Source organism: Balaenoptera ricei, chromosome 2 (assembly GCF_028023285.1).
Source record: "Balaenoptera ricei isolate mBalRic1 chromosome 2, mBalRic1.hap2, whole genome shotgun sequence".
Classification (NCBI taxonomy): Eukaryota; Metazoa; Chordata; class Mammalia; order Artiodactyla; family Balaenopteridae; genus Balaenoptera; species Balaenoptera ricei.
The window spans coordinates 175,812,417-175,831,121 of NC_082640.1; the positions used below are offsets into that span (position 1 = coordinate 175,812,417).

General features: G+C 35.8%; 1 protein-coding gene across 2 annotated transcripts in view; it reads right to left on the reverse strand.

Moving 5' to 3' along the window:
* The window catches only part of TRIP11 (thyroid hormone receptor interactor 11), a 71,996-nt gene that overhangs the window by 20,374 nt on the left and 32,917 nt on the right, over positions 1-18,705 (reverse strand). For both annotated transcript variants that reach the window (XM_059914847.1, XM_059914846.1), the window contains exons 12-16: positions 17,882-18,022; positions 17,097-17,290; positions 13,471-13,634; positions 11,298-11,401; positions 5,713-5,812 (exon numbers count right to left, since the gene is read on the reverse strand). In XM_059914847.1, coding sequence (XP_059770830.1) covers positions 5,713-5,812; positions 11,298-11,401; positions 13,471-13,634; positions 17,097-17,290; positions 17,882-18,022 — 703 coding nt within the window. The remainder of the gene's footprint in view (positions 1-5,712; positions 5,813-11,297; positions 11,402-13,470; positions 13,635-17,096; positions 17,291-17,881; positions 18,023-18,705) is intronic.

The window sequence follows — 18,705 nt, forward strand, 5'->3', positions numbered from 1 at the left end:
ATACTTATACTGATATTTATTAACGACAAAGACTTTCTAGGCTACAGACTAAACCTCAACCCGTTTCTGAAAGCTCACTGTTGCAAATTAGCATGGACTAAATCTGATACAAGGAAATGTTTTGTTCAGACCACACAGGGTTTTTTGAAAAACTTAAATTACATGTCACGTTAAAAAATTGGAACATTTCACGTAAGTCTACATTTCTGGTGTCTCTTGAAAGACCTGAAAGATCTGGCAACCCTGGACCCACATTCCTATACAACAACAGTTCAGTGAAGCTGAGAATTTGTTGCCCCCTATAAGAAGCTCTCCAATTCACCACAGTCTCTACTTAGTCCTTTTTGCTCCTTTATATTATAATTTGTGCCCCAGTTTACAGTTTCTGTTGGTGATCCTTACTTACAGCTTCATTTCTTCACAAAGCAGTTCACTCCCACCTCTGCCTTCTCGGCACTCCACACCAACATAGCACACACACGCACACGTTATTAGTCCACCAGATCTTCAGCCAGTTTCCAAATTATGACACACAGTTTCATACGAATTCCTCCCTCTGTCTAGAATGTTCTCCCCCAACTCTCTGCCTGCTTCACTGTACGTATTCACCATTCAAGTGAGGGCAAGTATACCCTTCACTAGCCTTTTCTACCCTTGTACACCACCATCAAGAAGTAGAATGGATTGCTTCTTCCTTTTGAAATAGCTTGCTGCATGTATGTGACTACATGTAGTCTTCCCCTATTCCTGCTTGACTATAAACCTCCTGAAGGTAGAACTCTTGTCCCGTATCTTTGTATCTTTAGTACTTATTTTAGTGCTTGGTACACAGCACAAAACAATGAATTTGTGATAAATGAAAGAATGACTGACTTTTCTCTGGGAAGGGAGACTATCTGAGAATAGAACACAGGTCAAAAAAGAATAAATGATTTATGTTATGAATTACTCATACTATTCATATGAGGAAAAATACACAAAACATACAAAGTCAAAAAATTCTCATATCTACATAATTTGCTTTTCCCTTTATACCTAGAAGTATAAAATATACATTTAAAAATACAACCATTAAGTTGAAAAGGGCCTAATTATTTACCTAATTGACATAGCTTTTTTCTTAACTAAAATGTTGACATTTTCTAGTATACCCAGATGTTTATATCATCACAAATAATTTTTTTAACTATTTATGGCAATTCAGAAAACTGCATCTGGTATTTCTTATATGTTTCCTCTAAAATCACCACTTCTGCCAAAAACATCTATAAAGAAATCCCTCAAAAGGTTTGGGTAACAAAGCGTCTGGGAATGTATCTGGCCTATGTTCAACAGGACATTATATGTTTTCTTGTATAAATCGTGTCCTGGAAAACGGAATGTCTTTATTTAAAATAAAAACTCTACCATCCAACACCATAAAGGCGGTTCCATGAAAAACATTTTAAATTTCTTTTATATGTGTAGTTTTAAAATACATTTTTATGCTTCATATTACAGTTGGTTTACTGGGGCTTATTTTATACATTCTTCTAGATTTTCTTTAAAAAACACTGTAAGGAAATTTTCCATTCTGAACTCATAGAAGACTTCTTTTTTAAAAGCAGTCACCAAACCTTCTTAAAATAAGAAAAAATCAGTGATGAGGCCCTTTCAGATATGGCTATAAACTGGCACACAGACCAGAAGACTTCCCCAGTGCTAGAATCTAAACTTGTATTGCTTATGAAAATTTATTTTTCTTGGTGTACCATAAAATTTACCACCCTTTTGAATAATCATTATCAAAACAATAACTCTTTTTTGCTTGCTATTTCAATTTTATCCAATCGTTTTCACTTAAGCAGGAATTTATCTCAAGGATGATGGTAGAGAATAATAAGCGAAAGAAGGAAAATGTTAAATTTGGCCATGAATATAGGAAGATAACACGTCTTTTCATGGTTCAGGTTTCCACAGGTAGTATATTTTCCCATGAATGACAATTCCATAGAAATTCTGAACTCTGATCAACTCAGAATAGTTAATGAAAGACACTGTCCTATCTGCTTCATAGAGGACTCATGTCTTAAGTTTGAAAAAATCAATAAAATATAGGATGGCATGTGAAATAAGTCTTTGGAACTACACTGAAAAAGAACACTTTCAGGTAACATGTTGAAAGAATAACTTCTAAAAGGAAGGGAAGCAGTAATTCTTCTACCAGCCAACATTATCTATTAAAATATAGCACCTATAGGATCTTTTTTTTTTTTTTTTTTTTAATTTTTGTCTTTGTTGGGTCTTTGTGGATGCTCGCGGGCTTTCTCTAGTTGCGATGAGCAGGCTTCTCATTGCAGTGGCTTCTCTTGTTGCGGAGCATGGGCTCTAGGCATGTGGGCTTCAGTAGTTGTGGCACACGGGCTCAGTAGTTGTGGCACATGGGCTTAGTTGCTCCGTGGCATGTGGGATCTTCCCAGACCAGGGCTCGAACCCATGTCCCCTGCATTGGCAGGCAGATTCTTATCCACCGCGCCACCAGGGAAGCTCGTAGCACCTATAGGATCTGAGGGTTTCTTTTCATTGTTACTTTCCCTTGGTGTGTGGGTCAGGGGGATGAGGGGGAGAAGACAAAGAACTACTTACATTTGGGGAGTAAAATCCTACTACTAGTTTAGAGCTCTGTCTGCACAAGTTTCTTTCCTCCATGGAATGTCCCTAACCCTTCATGGGATTCTTGGAGAACTAAATATGCACTGTCTGACCAGAGTTGAGCACCACTGTCTTAAACTATGAAGCTATGGTGTACCTATGCCATGTGTTACTTCGTTAACTAAGCTCCTTGAAAACAAAGGGATCCTATCTAGTATCTCACACAGCATCTAACATGAAGCCAAGTAGTTGGTTCTCATTAAGTATTTAATGCCTGATTAAGGCATCTTCATACTTTTCATACAAAGCCTGTAAATACTTGGAACTCAAAACCACAATTGCACATACACGGCACTGACAGTTATGGACTCTAAGAATGATTGAAATAATCAACAATTTACTATTTTAATACTGGTGTTATAAGCAATAGCTCCCTTTTCATATGTTTGACCAGACTGAATCATCTCATCTCTGGTGGCAATTACATAATTAAGCATTTCAAATAAAATACCACTTTTTAAAATGAGTTTCCTAATATTGTTTAAATGTTGAAACTGCATATCAACTAATCATCGACAGTCTACAGATGCTTAGAAATAAAACAATACTTTGCCTCTACGATTCAAGTCTCTGTGTACTTTCTTGCAACAAAAGCCAATCTGTCTTTTTCAAAATTGTTTCTCCTGGCAAATATTTTTGCTGTCTGGCCAAGTTTTGCATTAAAAATAAAGTACAGTATTACAACATCAATCAACATTTAAAGTACTTAATGATCTATGAAAGAAAATATACAGTGATTCTTTTGAAACAACCAAGCCAATCAAAGTTTTATTTATATTATCACATCAAGAGTACAGCTTTGATAAAATAAAATCACATTGGTGTTTAGAGATCTAAAAGCAATATTAAGCACTTAGGTAATAAAAGAAAACAGACTGTTAAGAAGAGCTTAAATGGCAAGAATGACTTAAAGAGACAGAACTGTCTGTCCCTTTACCCCCGCTTCCTGTCTGTGCAACACTGGCCTCTCGCCTGCCCTTTCAAATACCAGTTGTATAAGCACAATTAGAGCTTTTTCTGTGGCTAGTATTAACTTTACAAAATGAGTCCAAAGTTCCTATATATTTACAATGAATTATTACTGGTAACTTTTTACACGAATAGGGACCTAGGCCACCTAAGCCTTGCATTTACAATCAAAATCTAAAAATATTCTACTCCTGAGGATTTAAATGGTGCCTAAACAACTTACTAAGTAGTGCAGGGACTCTGATAACATTTAGCAACTACAATAAGTCATAGAATTTTTTATCTTACCATCATCTACTGGGAATGACATAGGTAGTTGTCTAAAAAGGTATGTGAACTTCATTAAATATTAAAGTAGCATGACATATATAGCAACCTTGTCACAGACCATGGAGTTGGTTCAGAATACTGCCTTTTTACCTTCATTAGTCTAGCCCTTCCCTAGGATATCAATTCTTTGGCTAAACCCTTGGGTGCTCAGTATGTCTCCTCCAGGTTGCCCGTATGTCTTCCAGATAATGTTGTAGTTACATTGGTTTTCAACCTAACTAGACTGTTTTCCAAACAAACACTGCCTCCGGGTAAGGGCAACCATTTCAATATTTAGGGAGCAGCACAGAGGATATTGTCCTATCTTCGAAGGAGATATACAGAACAAAATACAAGTCAGACTATAAACAACTGTTTTCCTGACAAGAAGAAATACAGTAACATGGAAAGATAATGAACTTTGGTCAAGGATAAAAGATCAGTTTAAATCTCAGTTTCTTTAACTTATAAAATGGAACTAAATACTACCTACTTTACAGTTTCTTGTGAAGAGTAAATAAAATATGAGAAGACTAAATAATACAGTATAGATTATATAAAATGCCCATGATACTCAATATATAATTGTTTCCTTATTGTCCATTTCCAGCCCCTCTGTTACATTTAGAGTTCTAAGGCTGGCCAAATCTTACAAAGCAAACAGAGGGCTTTTAGTTGGGCACTAATTTGCCACAGAATCAAGTTTTCTTGAGGACAATACCTCACATGATCTTATTATTTTTTATTCCTAACAATTTCTCATCTCCGGTCTCCTGCTGGTTTTAGGCCAACTTCCTCGGCTTGTCCTTTGGTATCCACACTTCAGTGATTTGTCTACTTGCCTCCGTAATGTCCAAGTCACTGTTTCTATTGTCTGACAGTATTTGTGCTGTACCATCTCCTACTTTTTCCTATTTCTAACTCTATTTCATGTTAGGGGGTACTTCTTAATTACTTCATTACATGCCTTGGTACTATTGTGCCTAACCCAGACACCTAAAGTTGACACATTTCTAGGTTCCTATCACCTTTCCAATAACCTTTAATCATTATCTACTAAATGTAGCCCTAGAATAGCTTCAACTTCCTGGGGACTGTTACATCAGAGATTAAATGAGAGCATGCCATCTTTGTCAGCAGTTAAGAGTTAACAGAGCACTATGAACCACCTGATTATTTGAGGCCCAACTGATAATCCTAAACACAGGACTCACGCTGGGGAATTGACAGGGCCTATGAGATAATTTACAAGCATCAAAAAATACATGATGAGTGCCTGCATGTAAAGCACCATCTATAATCATAAACAGCTAGTTATAGCCAGACATTCATTCCACAAAAAGTTACTCTTTTACTTGAGACTTACAAGTACTTACTTGTAAGTACTTACTCTAACGTATCAGACAGCTTTAGGCAGGATGACCACAGACTGAACAGGGAAAAGTTATACCATGACAAGTCGAGTCAGTCGAATCAATACCTTTGATGGTCAACAGGGTGACGGCCAGCACAACTGGACTGCCTCAATATTCCGGAAAACTAACTGGACAGCCAGGGCCAACTTATGACTCTGGTTTCACTAGGACCAGATTCAAATCAAAGCAAACTGGTCATGGGAGATGGAAATGGAAGTCACACACTAATGGCAGTTGGTCTCACTCGACTGTACCAATGCATGGGGGGAAACCACATCTGATTCAATACTAGTGTTGTAAGGGAAAAAGGAAAAGGAAAAAAACCTACTTTGTTTTTTAAGTTCTTCAATTTGTTCTTCCTTTAAATCTAACTGTTCTGTAAGTCTTGATGCTGAATCCAACGCAGCATTTGCTTCATCCAAACGCTCCTGAGGAAGAAAAGTTCATTAAAAAGCAGCATGCAAAAACTATTTCACAAACTATAGGGCTGGAAGACATCTTAAAGTCAATCAACCCCTTTCAGCTAATGAAGCTGTATTTCTGTGACCTTGGGCAAGTTCATTTGATAATAATAAGTATCAAAGATAGAACCCACACTTCACAACACAATAATGTCTCTTTCAGAGAAACCAAATAAAAAAGAGAATGCTATTTAAAGACAATATGGTGACAAAAGTTTAAAAAGTGACAATAGGAATAAAAACTACAAGAAAAATACAAAAAGTCAAGAAATATAGCAACAATTTTTTTTTTTTTTTTTTTTTGGCTGTGTTGGGTCTTCGTTGCTGCACATGGGCTTTCTCTAGTTGCGGCAAGCGGGGACTACTCTTTGTTGAGGTGCGTGGGCTTCTCATTGCGGTGGCTTCTCTTGTTGTGGAGCTCGGGCTCTAGGCGCACAGGCTTAAGTAGCTGTGGCACGCGGGCTCTGTAGTTTGCGGCTTGTGGGCTCTAGAGCACAGGCTCAGTAGTTGTGGTGCACGGGCTTAGTTGCTCCGTGGCATGTGGGATCTTCCCGGACCAGGGCTCGAACCCACGTCCCCTGCACTGGCAGGCGGATTCTTAACCACTGCACCACCAGGGAAGTCCCAACAAATGTTCTTTTTTAATTTTTGCAAGTCTGATGGGTATAAAGTGATGTTTCATTATTACTTTATTGCTTTAATTTTTATTTCTCTAACTATAATCCATACTAGTGAATTTGAGTAATTTTTCATGTTAACAGGACAGCTGGATCTGCTCTTATGCAGAAATCTTTGTATACCTTGCCCATTTTTCCATTGAGCTGTCTTTCTCTTGTCAGTTTGTAAGAGCACCTTATATAGTAGATATGAACCCTTTGTGATCAGTGCTACAAATATAGTCAAACATATCCTACTTTGATTCTTGAGTTTTAGTCTAGGTTAGGCTCCTCCCTGCCCTGAACTGCACATGTGGTCTTCTAGATTTTCTTGGAAGATATTTTTCTTTTTTAACATTTATATCTTTAAAACAGTATTTCTCAGTAGGAGTTCTTTCAATATTCCTGGCCTCTGGCCACTAAATGCCAGAAGGTCTACCCACAGTCACTGTAACAGCCAAAAATACCCCTCAGATTTCCAGCACCACTCCCAGTTGAGAATCCTTGCTTTAATACAGTTGGAATTTACTTTTGTATATAGTGTAAGACAGGGGTCCAATTTCATTTTCTTCCATACAGACAGCCGGTTGTATCTACTGTTTATTAGATAACCTACCCTTTTCCCCACTGAACTGAAAGTAGTTTAGGGTTTAGTTTTAAATTTAATTCTCAAATACAACCTGGGCTCCATTTCTGGATTCTCCTTCTGTTCCACTAATCTAGTCAATATGGTATTGATTTATGGCTCTATTCTGACATTTAGTAGGCAAGTCCCTCCTCACCATTATTCTTTCACACAATTTTCTTGGCTATTCTAGAGGATTCACCCATGTACATGTCAGGTCCAGTTTCATCATCTTGAATCAGAGTGTGATAGCTTTTTTGATGTATCATCTTGGATAGGCTAGTCCCCAGTTACCAAGTCAAACTTAAGGTAGGTATTGCTGTGAAGGTATTTTGCAAATGTAATCAAAGCCCAAATCAGCTGAATTTATGGAAGGCACATTATCCTGGATAATCAGGGTGGACCTGATTGAACCAGCTGAAACTCCTTGAAATCAGGACTGAGGTTTCTCCATAAAGAAGAAATTCCATCTGTGGACAGCAACTTCAGCCCATGCCCACAGAGTCCATCCTGCTTGTGATTTTTTTTCCTGACCACCTGTGGACAACAGCTTTGGCCCACGCCTATGAGTTCCAGCCTGCCTATGATGTGATCTTCCCATTTTGACTGCCAAACCTACCTAACTTGCTTAGCCAGGCCCCACAATGTTGCCAATTCCTTGTAACAAATCTCATAGGTATCCATATATAGTACATACATCAATGTATATGTGTATGTATATGTATGTGTACATATGTGTACACACATACACATCCTACTGGTTCTGCTTCTCAGGTTAAACCTTAACTGATACAAAGAGAGACTGAAACAAAAAAATTTTAAACAAAATCAACATCCAAAATCAACAAGATTAAATTTAGTGTAAAGGAAATTTAAATAAGCTTTCATATGACTTTGTTAACCTCATAGCATTTATATTTAAGAAATAATTAAAGCTTAAAAAAACTACACTAAGACGTTTTTGAAAATTAACATTTAGATTTCATTATTCTTTCTACCATTTTTTTGTTTTTTATTTCATTAATTTCAACTTTTATCTTTACTAATTCCCTCTCAGTTTCTTCTGATTTATTTTGTTGTTTTTCTAAATATATATTACATTAAAAATTTTTTTAAATAGAGCTAGTTTAAAAAGAAGATCTGGACTTCTAACAGTATGACCAACTAGAGATTTTGGACCCACTGAAAACAAAAGCATCAAATAAAATATCTTTTTAATGTGTTAATGAGCTAACCAGAAAGTAAGCATAAATGGTGAATAAACATATTAAAAGATGCTTGACCTCATTACTAGAAATGCAAATTAAAACCATAAGATAGCCCTTCCCACCTACCACATTGTCAAACACTTTAAAAAATTCTGATAATGCTAGCATTGCTGAGGATGTAGAACAAGAACTCTTAGTACCACTGGTAGGAGAAAATTAGCACAAGTGCTTCAGAAAACAATTTGCCCCCAAATCTAATAAAATTGAAATTGCCCATATATATCCCATGACTCAGCAATTCCAATCGAGATACACACCTGAAACTCTTATACATGTGCACCAGGAGATATAAACAAGGAAATTCATAACCACATTGTTTGTATGGCAGATAAGGGAAATGTCCTTTATCAGGAAAATGGGTAAATAAATTACATATTCATGCAAGGAATACAGCAGTGAAAATATTGAACCTTCTAACACAATAACTACACAGTTACACGGCTGAAACTCATGAACATAATACTAAGCAAAAAAAGCAAGCCTCAGAAGAATTCCATTTACATACAGTTCAGAATTCCATTTATACAGAGTTTAAAAATATGCAAAACCAAACAATGTACTGTAAAAAGATGTAAATCTATGTGATAAAACCATAAAGAAAAACAAGGGGGTAAAATACATAAAAGGTGATAAGAAGGAGAGGAGATGTTCCGTAAGGGGTGCTTACGGAACTTCAAAGGGTGACATCCTTTTACTGGGTGGTGAGTATGTGGGTATTTGCTGTATTGCTATTCTTATATTTTATACGTATTATCTAAATATTGTTTTGCAGTCACTCAACATTTAGTAAAAATTTTAAAACATTAAAGTATGTCTTCAATTATTTAGAATATTAATATGCCTAAACAGCATATTCACCTCTAATGACAGATACATAAATTTTATTACTTTCCACCAGCTATCACCAGAGTCTACTTATGACTCAGAAAAGTTTATCCTACATCAAACAGCAAGTCACTGTGGTGTCTCTTCATGGGGTTCATTTAATTTATTTCTTATATATAATATTTATAGGCATGAAATACAGCATAATAATAAACAGAAAAATATTTTAAAGAATTAAGGTGCAATATGGTCACCTTATCTTTGATAAAGGAGGCAAGAGTATACAGTGGTGAAAAGACAACCTCTTCAATAAGCGGTGCTGGGAAAACTGGACAGCTACACGTAAAAGAATGAAATTAGAACACTTCCTAACACCATACACAAAAATAAACTCAAAATGGATTAAAGCCCTAAATGTAAGGCCAGACACTATAAAACTCTTAGAGGAAAACATAGGCAGAACACTCTATGACATAAATCACAGCAAGATCCTTTTCGATGCACTTCCTAGAGAAATGGAAATAAAAACAAAAATAAACAAATGGGACCTAATGAAACTTAAAAGCTTTTGCACAGCAAAGGAAACCATAAACAAGACGAAAAGACAACCCTCAGAATCCGAGAAAATATTTGCAAACGAAGCAACTGACAAAGGGTTAATCTCCAAAATACATAAGCAGCTCATGCAGTTCAATATCAAACAAACAAACAACCCAATCCAAAAATCGGCAGAAGACCTAAACAGACATTTCTCCAAAGAAGATAAACAGATTGCCAACAAACACATGAAAGGATGCTCAACAGCACTAATCATTAGAGAAATGCAAATCTAAACTACAATGAGGTTATCACCTCACACCGGTCAGAATGGTCATCATCAAAAAATCTACAAACAATAAATGCTGGAGAGGGTGTGGAGAAAAGGGAACCCTCTTGCACTGTTGGTAGGAATGTAAATTGATACAGCCACTATGGAGAACAATTTGGAGGTTCCTTAAAAAACTAAACATAGAACTACCATATGACCCAGCAACCCCACTACTGGGCATATACCCTGAGAGAACCGTAATTCAAAAAGAGTCATGTACCACAATGTTCATTGCAGCTCTATTTACAATAGCCAGGACATGGAAGCAACCTAAATGTCCATCGACAGATGAATGGATAAAGAAGATGTGGCACATATATACAATGGAATATTACTCAGCCATAAAAAGAAACAAAATTGAGTTATTTGTAGTGAGGTGGATGGACCTAGAGTCTGTCATACAGAGTGAAGTCAGTCAGAAAGAGAAAAACAAATACCGTATGCTAACACATATATATATGGAATCTAAAAAAAAGAAATGGTTTTGATGAACCCAGGGGCAGGACAGGAATAAAGACAGAGATATAGAGAATGGGCTTGAGGAGACGGGGAGGGGAGAGGGTAAGCTGGGACGAAGTGAGAGAGTAGCACTGACATATATACACTACCAAATGTAAAATAGACAGCTAGTGGGAAGCAGCTGCATGGCACAGGGAGATCAGCTCGGTGCTTTGTGACCACCTAGAGGGGTGGGATAAGGAGGGTGGGAGGGAGACCCAAGAGGGAGGGGATATGGGGATATACATATGCATATAGCTGATTCACTTTGTTATACAGCAGAAACTAAAAACACTGTAAAGCAATTATACTCTGATAAAGATGTTAAAAAAAAGATACAGCAAAAAAAAAGAATTAAGGTACAAAAGAAAAAGATCTAATGGGATAATATACATTATTTTAATCCATGTGAAATAAAGTGCCCAATATATTTTGTTGAAAACAGAAAATTATACAGTTAAAATTTTACATTAATTTTTTTTAGTGATCTCTAAAATGCCCACCTGTGCTAAAAATTTAAATCTCATATTTGCTGTGTCTGTGCTAAACTATAAGTAACATGAGGGAAATCCTAAGTATCTTATTCACTGTTATGCCTCAGTGACAACATCTACTAAATTACCTGTTTAGGAGATTATTTCCAAGACAAAAATTCTACAACTAATTGTTTTGTGCATAATAAAATTTACAAGAGTAAATTATTTCAACCAACCTGTAATGATACGAGTTTTCCTTCCAGATTTTCTGCCTTTTTCTTCCATTCAGCAACAAGTTGCTTGTGCTTTTCTAGTTCAGCAGAATACATAGCTTTTTCCTCTAAAGAGGAAAAAGAAGTTACATTACTATTTTGTAATTGTGTGATAAAATTAGAATTTTAAACCACTTGAAATTTTAATAATTCAACAAAAATAGTTCAAATGTCTTAACAAGAAAATTATATATGCCTTAGTGATGACGTTAACTGGAATTAAAGTAATGAGATCACTTTCCTCTGCTTAAATCCTTCTGCACCATGTCCATCTTGCAAACTTTCCCTCCCTTCAGAACTCTACTCAAATATTTCCTCTTTAGCAAAGCTTTTTCTATGGCCTCAGTACCATACTATTTTGTACACATGTCCACTCTAGTATTATACAGAGCAGACCTAGAGAATTCTTACGTATAAAATTCAAAATTTCACCCATAGGAGTAACCCTGATATGTACGTATGTACAAATGTTAAGTTTTGCTCAGGCACAAAACTATAACTTCTTTAACTTCATTAGCCTCACATCCTCTAACCGCCTGCCCTTCCACTAGCAGTTCATGCATTGCCAGTAATTACAGAATGTATGAGTTGACAAATGGATGGGTAAATGATCTAAAGGGGGTAAATCTGAGGATGGGAGGCAGATGTGAAAAAGCATATTTGGTTATCGGGGTATGTGTGCTCTGGTCACTATTACCATGTGCCTAGAAAAGTACTTTCCACCTGAACTAGAAAAATGCAGTTACCTTAAAGTATAGATGAACAGCTAAGAACAAATTAATCAGTACTTCAAAAGAGAGTAATTACTGATGATTAACTCTCTGAAGTGGATTCAACCTCCAACCAACATCTCAACACCTATCTTTTTTTTCTACATGTGTGCCTCTCTCTTCCTTTGTACTCCCCTTTATCATGTGAACCTCCTTACTATGTTACCCTCATACTTCCCTCAACTCTCGCCTTAACTAAAGTATCATAATATGACACTAAAAAAATTTTTTTAATAATTAGTATATACAGTTTATGTTCTCTACTCTTAACTGTAAAAAAAGTCTAATTTGTTGATGGCTACTTATCTTCTCCCCCTACAAGTGGGTAACCTTTCAAAGATTTCCCTATGCCTAATCTAAAACAGCACTCAAGCCAAAATTCCCAAAACTATGGCTGATCTGTGAACAACACAGGTTTGAACTGCATGGGTCCACCATATGTAGATTTTTTTCAGTAAATATATTGGAAAACTTTTTGGAGATTTGAGACAATTTGAAAAAGCAGATGAACCACATAGACTAGAAGTATCAAAAACATTAAGAAAAAGGTTATGTCACGAATGCCTGAAATACATGTAGATACTAGTCTATCCTAACATAGGCAGAAGGTGAGTGATAATATAAATTTAACAATATGTTAGTTTTCTTACTGTTTTATAACTTTGCTTCCAAAGAATCACATTACCATAAGGCATGCCTCTCTTGTAATTGGAGAAACTACATATCAGCCTATCATCACAAGTAAGCGGTTTTTTTAAAAAATGTAACGTTTCCAGTACTATATTATGAATATACTGTTTTACTGTATACCATAAAAATTTTATAACCATTCATTAGTGTAAAGGCTAGGCTATCATAAAGTAATAATACTGCTACTTCTTCATTATCAATCACGAATCATTATACCTAAATATGAATTTCTTTTTCACACATTTCATTTTTGATGTCTAGTGTTAGTAATATGTATAGTATCTACAGTGTTTTCCATCATACAAGAGAATACTGATGTAGGTACTAACAGACAATTCATCTTGTAAACAGATGTCATAAACTTATAGTATCAATAAATACAGTACAGTGAATGTATTTTCTCTTCCTTATGATTTTCTTAATAACATTTTCTTTTCTCTAGCTTCCTTTACTGTAAGAATACAGTATATAGTACATATAACATACAAAAAAATGTGTTAATTGACTATGTTATTAGTAAGGCTCCTGGTCAACATAGGCTATTAGGAGTTAAGTTCAGGGGAACTCAAGTTACGGATTTTCAACTGCATGGGGGGTAGGCATCCTAACCCATGCATTGCTCAAAGGTCAACCGTACAATAACTCTTCTTCAGTGAAAGACTGGCCATACAACTGACCTTGCTGGAAATGCTCCAGGACCATCTGCAGGTTGGAGAGTGACAGAGCATACTGCTTTACTTGTTCCTGAGACATGGAAAGCTGTAGTGCAGTTTCATCCCTTTGCTTGGATGCCACGTTCAACTGTTCCTGCAATGACTCTACCTGTAAACTGGCCTGATGGCTTTAAACAAAAAGAATAAAAGTCAAACTGTTTCTATCTATTTAGACACTTTGACAAGATGAAATACCTTCCTTACATTTTACTGCACTAAATGCAAGTTATATTCAAAGTATTTAGATACTTTAACAAGATGAAACCTCTTCCCTACGTTTTTTTTATTGTGGTAAAATACACATAACATTTACCATTTTAACCATTTTTATGTGTACAGTTCAGTGGTAGTAAGTACACTCACATGGCTGTACAACCATCACGACCATCCATCTCTAGCACTTTTTCATCTTCCCAAGCCGAAACTCCACACCCATTAAACAATAACCCCCTCTCCCCCCAGTAACCACCATTCTACTTTCTGTCTCTATGAATCTGACCTTCCCTACATTTTATTGCATTAAATTCAAGTTAGATTTCAAAGAAACTTGAAGAGTTCCTCTGATCTTCGTTCTCCCTGCTTTTGTTAATTCAATCATCCTTCCTGTGAAGGTGACTTTGAACAAATGGCAGTCATTTTAAACACAGAACTGGACTAAACAAGATATGTCAGCTTAAGAAAAATTTACAAATAGCCTGCAACTTTTGTGTTTCGAGGCTAAAACTCTAAGATGTAATTTATCATAAACTTGTAAGTTGTAAGGGATCTTGGAAGTCATTTTGTCTGCCTCCAACCCAAGAAGCAATGGATTCTATGATACCCCCCTTGCTTTTGGCACTCACAATCCTAGTAAACCCACAACTTTGCAAAGGTTATCCCATCTTTTACTGTCATCTTTCTTTCTGCTTACATTAAATATAATAACCCCTACACCTGTCCCAAATCAGAGATTCCCTAAGATAATTACAGAACACCTATCCAGGCTTATGTCATTGAGGTACTTCCTTAATGTACAATTATTACATACAAAATATTGCAATAGCCTTTCCTGGGTTTTTAATATCCAGTTAAATTCTTATTCAGAGCAGCCCAATAAAACCCATTAAGAGCAGCTCACTTTGAAGAAACTTTACCCAATAGCACCCTCTTTTGGAAAAGGCAGTAAACTGATAACCAGAGGACTTAACTCTCCCCTCTTATGTCCCTGCACTTTATTCAACTTTGCTGGTTAGCAAATCACTAAAAGGGTGATTGTAAGGATGAAATGAACTGTGATGTCATTCAAAAAGTTAATAAATACAAGACGTTACTATTGTTAAGGGCTCAAAACACCATAATCTGATTCTGTAGATTTGAGTTACTTACACACCAAATATTTATTGAACATCTATGAAACTATGTGTAAGAATGTATACTGTGGGAAGAGTGTGAAATAAATGGCATCATTCCTACCCACTGGTGACCTTACACTTCACTGGGTGGGAGAAAGTGTAAAGCAGCTCAACAATTACAAATACCCCTAAGTAAAATACAAGTGCCCTATCAAAGACTCAAAATATTATGCAGGTTCAAAGGAAAAACATCACACTAGGGTTTGATTTTGGATTTGAGGAGTGGGGTGCTAAACAAATAATTCATCATGAAGTGCTATTTGAAGAATAGGCGGGATTAACAGAAAAACAGTGGGCCCAAATCATGACAGTCTAACCTGGTTTTGAAAAAAGGAGCAACAAGACCACAGCCCTACCTACCGAAGGTAGGTACCTATTCTGCAGTTATTATAAATGGTAAACAAAAATAGGCAGAGATTAGAAACTATTTCAATTAGAGAAAATAAGGGCCTGAAAACTGAAAGGAAAGATGGTCAATCTTATAGACTACGGATGTTTTGCTATTTCTGCCAATGTGAAACACATACACAAATGTTCACTCACTGTTTTAATTCTCATTTTAAACAAGTTCTTCTTCTGAGTCTGACGGTACAATAATACATCCTACAAAGGGGGTAAGGAGTTCACCCTCAGAAATACTATCTCTACTGGCCTATATTCTCTTTGCAGAGATAATATCTACTATATCCTTATATTTCCCTCAGCACCATACACAGTAAAAAGATAAAAAGATGCACATACAACTAAAGGGAAGATAAATGGACATGATTTTTTTGGAAGATTATTTGGCAGTACATTTCAATCGTTTTAAAAACAGCCTTTCAATCAGAATTTCCATTTCTCAAAATTTACACTAAGGAAATAATCTGTCATCAACACAAAAATACCTATTTTGGGTTATCAAAAGAGCACTCTTAGGCTTCCCTGGTGGCACAGTACTTAAGAATCTGCCTGACAATGCAGGGGACACAGGTTCGAGCCCTGGTCCGGGAAGATCCCACATGCCACGGAGCAACTAAGCCCGTGTGCTACAACTACTGAGCCTGCGCTCTAGAGCCCACGAGCCACAGCTACTGAAGCCCGCGTGCCTAGAGCCCGTGCTCTACAACAAGAGAAGCCACCGCAGTGAGAAGCCCGCGCACCGCAACAAAGAGTAGCCTCCACTCGCAGAAACGAAGACCCAATGCAGCCAAAAATAAAATAAATAAATTTATATAAAAAACAAAACAAAAACAAAACAGCACTCTTAGTAATTCTGAAAAGCTGAAACACTCTAAATGTCCAATAATAAATGAGTGGGTTAAAGAAATTATGGCAAATCCAAATAATGGTATACTATGCAGCCATAAATGATATTGCAGGAACATATGGCTTAACGTGTACTCATATTCATATTATTAATTGATAGAAGCAGGTTACAAAACAGTATAAATAGTATGATCTTAATTTTGCTTTAAGAAAATAATATGTAATATATACACACATATACAGAAGCATACAAAGGCACAAAAAAAGATTATCTCTGGATGAGTGAGTCTGTGGCTTTATGTTCTTTTGGTTTATGTGACTTTCCTGAAGTGGAAAATATGTTTTTGTAATAAGAAAAAAAAAAAAAAAAAAACACATTTTATTGAGAGAAAAAAAATTTAAAAATATATAAGCAGGGACCTGGTCACTCAAAAGTTCTAACAAGCCAGGAGTTAATTCACATTGACCTAGGCCTTTCCCTTGCTACTTCCTTTACTCTCTCCTTTCTAATATTCAAACTTTGTTCAACCTTAGATCACTTGATTAAAAATTAAATCACATAAATTAAATTAGTTCTTGGGGAACCTGACAACGCTAATTAAATCAGTCAGAATTTAAGTCTAGCCTCCTAAAATGATGAGAAGCAATTATCTAGGATAACAATTAAGATTTGGAGAAACCTCAGTTTGAATGCCAGATCTGGATAAGGGTTACAAACCCAAGTGTGACACCTACATGTGCACTTTGTGTGCCTGACCTTGGGAAGGTTATTAAACCTCTTTACCCTTAGTTTCTTAGTCTGTAAAATGGAGATAATGAATTTTGTGAGAATAAAATAAGGTAGCATAAGAAAAATTCTGAGTCTGACACTCAGGAAGTATTTAATTAACGTTAATACTAAAAAAAAAAAAAAAGAAAAAAAAAGGAAAAAGAAAAAAAAGAAAAAGTTACCTTGCATTTTCCATTGCATTAGAGGATGAAACTAGCTTCTCCTCCAATACTGTTACTTTCTTTCTTAGCTTAGCCTCTCTATCTTCTGCAGCCAAAACTTCACGGGTGTAAGAATCTTCTGATTCTAAAAGATGGTTACGCAATCTCTCTAGCTCCTGGTTCAAGCGTAATTCTTTGTCACGTAAATGTTGAACCTAGGTAGAGGACATTTCTTTTATTTTTCTTTCATAAAATGCTCCCCCTTTCCCCTCCTACAAGCCACTCTGTTATCAAATCTTTCCCCATTATTGAAGTGTATTAATTGTATACTAATTTCTCGTACTGCAAGATATATTTACGCTAAGAAAAAAGCCTCCTGAAATCATCTTGAATATTCATTTGGAAGGTTTACTTTGTAAGATCTCATTCCCTGTGGCTATAATGGAAAATGGAATTGTACAAAGTACTAGGCTTTTTGTGACAGGCCACTTTTTCAGTAAATCTCATTTTTTTCATACTTTGTGGGTAGGAAATTTTTCTTATATCCAAGATATGCCATCTTTTTCTTTTCTTGAGGTATAATTTAATTTCAGGTATGAAACATAATGATTAGATCATAGTTTTTGCTTGAAAACTGAAACAATGCACTTTGGGAGATCAAAATCCTACTAAAGCGCATCAGAGTAAGACTAAGAAAAAATCACCTAAGAGAAATTCATGTTAATTGATGACCTTTATAGTTTTCTTATTTAAGAGTTATTAGACTTAAGTGTTTGAATCACTATTTCTTTAAAGTGAAAGTATACCTCATTCTGTACAGCCGTGTTTTCCATTTGTTTCTGTTTCAGGGCCAACATGACTTGATCTCTCTCCTGCTGAAAGATAACTGTCTTCTCCTGCATTGACTTAACTGCATTTAAAAGTTGATTTAACTCCCCAGTCTTGCCCTTTTGGAAAGAAATAACTTTAGCTTTAAAGAAAAACACATTTTAAAAAAGATATTTCTTCATTAAATAATTTAAAAATTCAGTTAACTATGTCAAGGTCATCCAAAACAAGGAAAGTCTGAGAAACCATCACAGTCTAAAGGAGCCTAAAGAGACATGACAACTAACTATAATGTATCCTGGATGGGACATGGAACAAGAAAAGGACATTTGCTAAAAAATTAAGAAAATTCAAATAAACTATTAATGTATCTATAAAGGTTCATTAGTTGTTGCCAATGTACCACAGTAACATAAGATGTTAATAAAAATAAGGGAAACAGGGTGTGAGGTATATGGGAATGCTGTACTATCTTTCCAACTTTTCTAATAATCTGAAACAATTCTTAAAGAAAAAGTTTATTTAAAATGCTTTAAAAAGAACTCAAAAGACACAATCTCTTCAAACTTACCCTACACAACAAAGCATACACAAACCCCCAAATCACCCAAAAGTAAGTATGTGTGTGTGTATGTGTGTGTGTGTGTGTGTGTGTCTATTGATCAGGCATATGCAACTGTTGTTAGGGAAAGTAACTGTGGAGTTGCTGGCACAGGAGAAAAAGGGAAGTCATTTCACATGCACAACCTATTTTAAAAGAACATTTTGGCAACAATTTAACGAAAGCAACTCTAGAATGTTA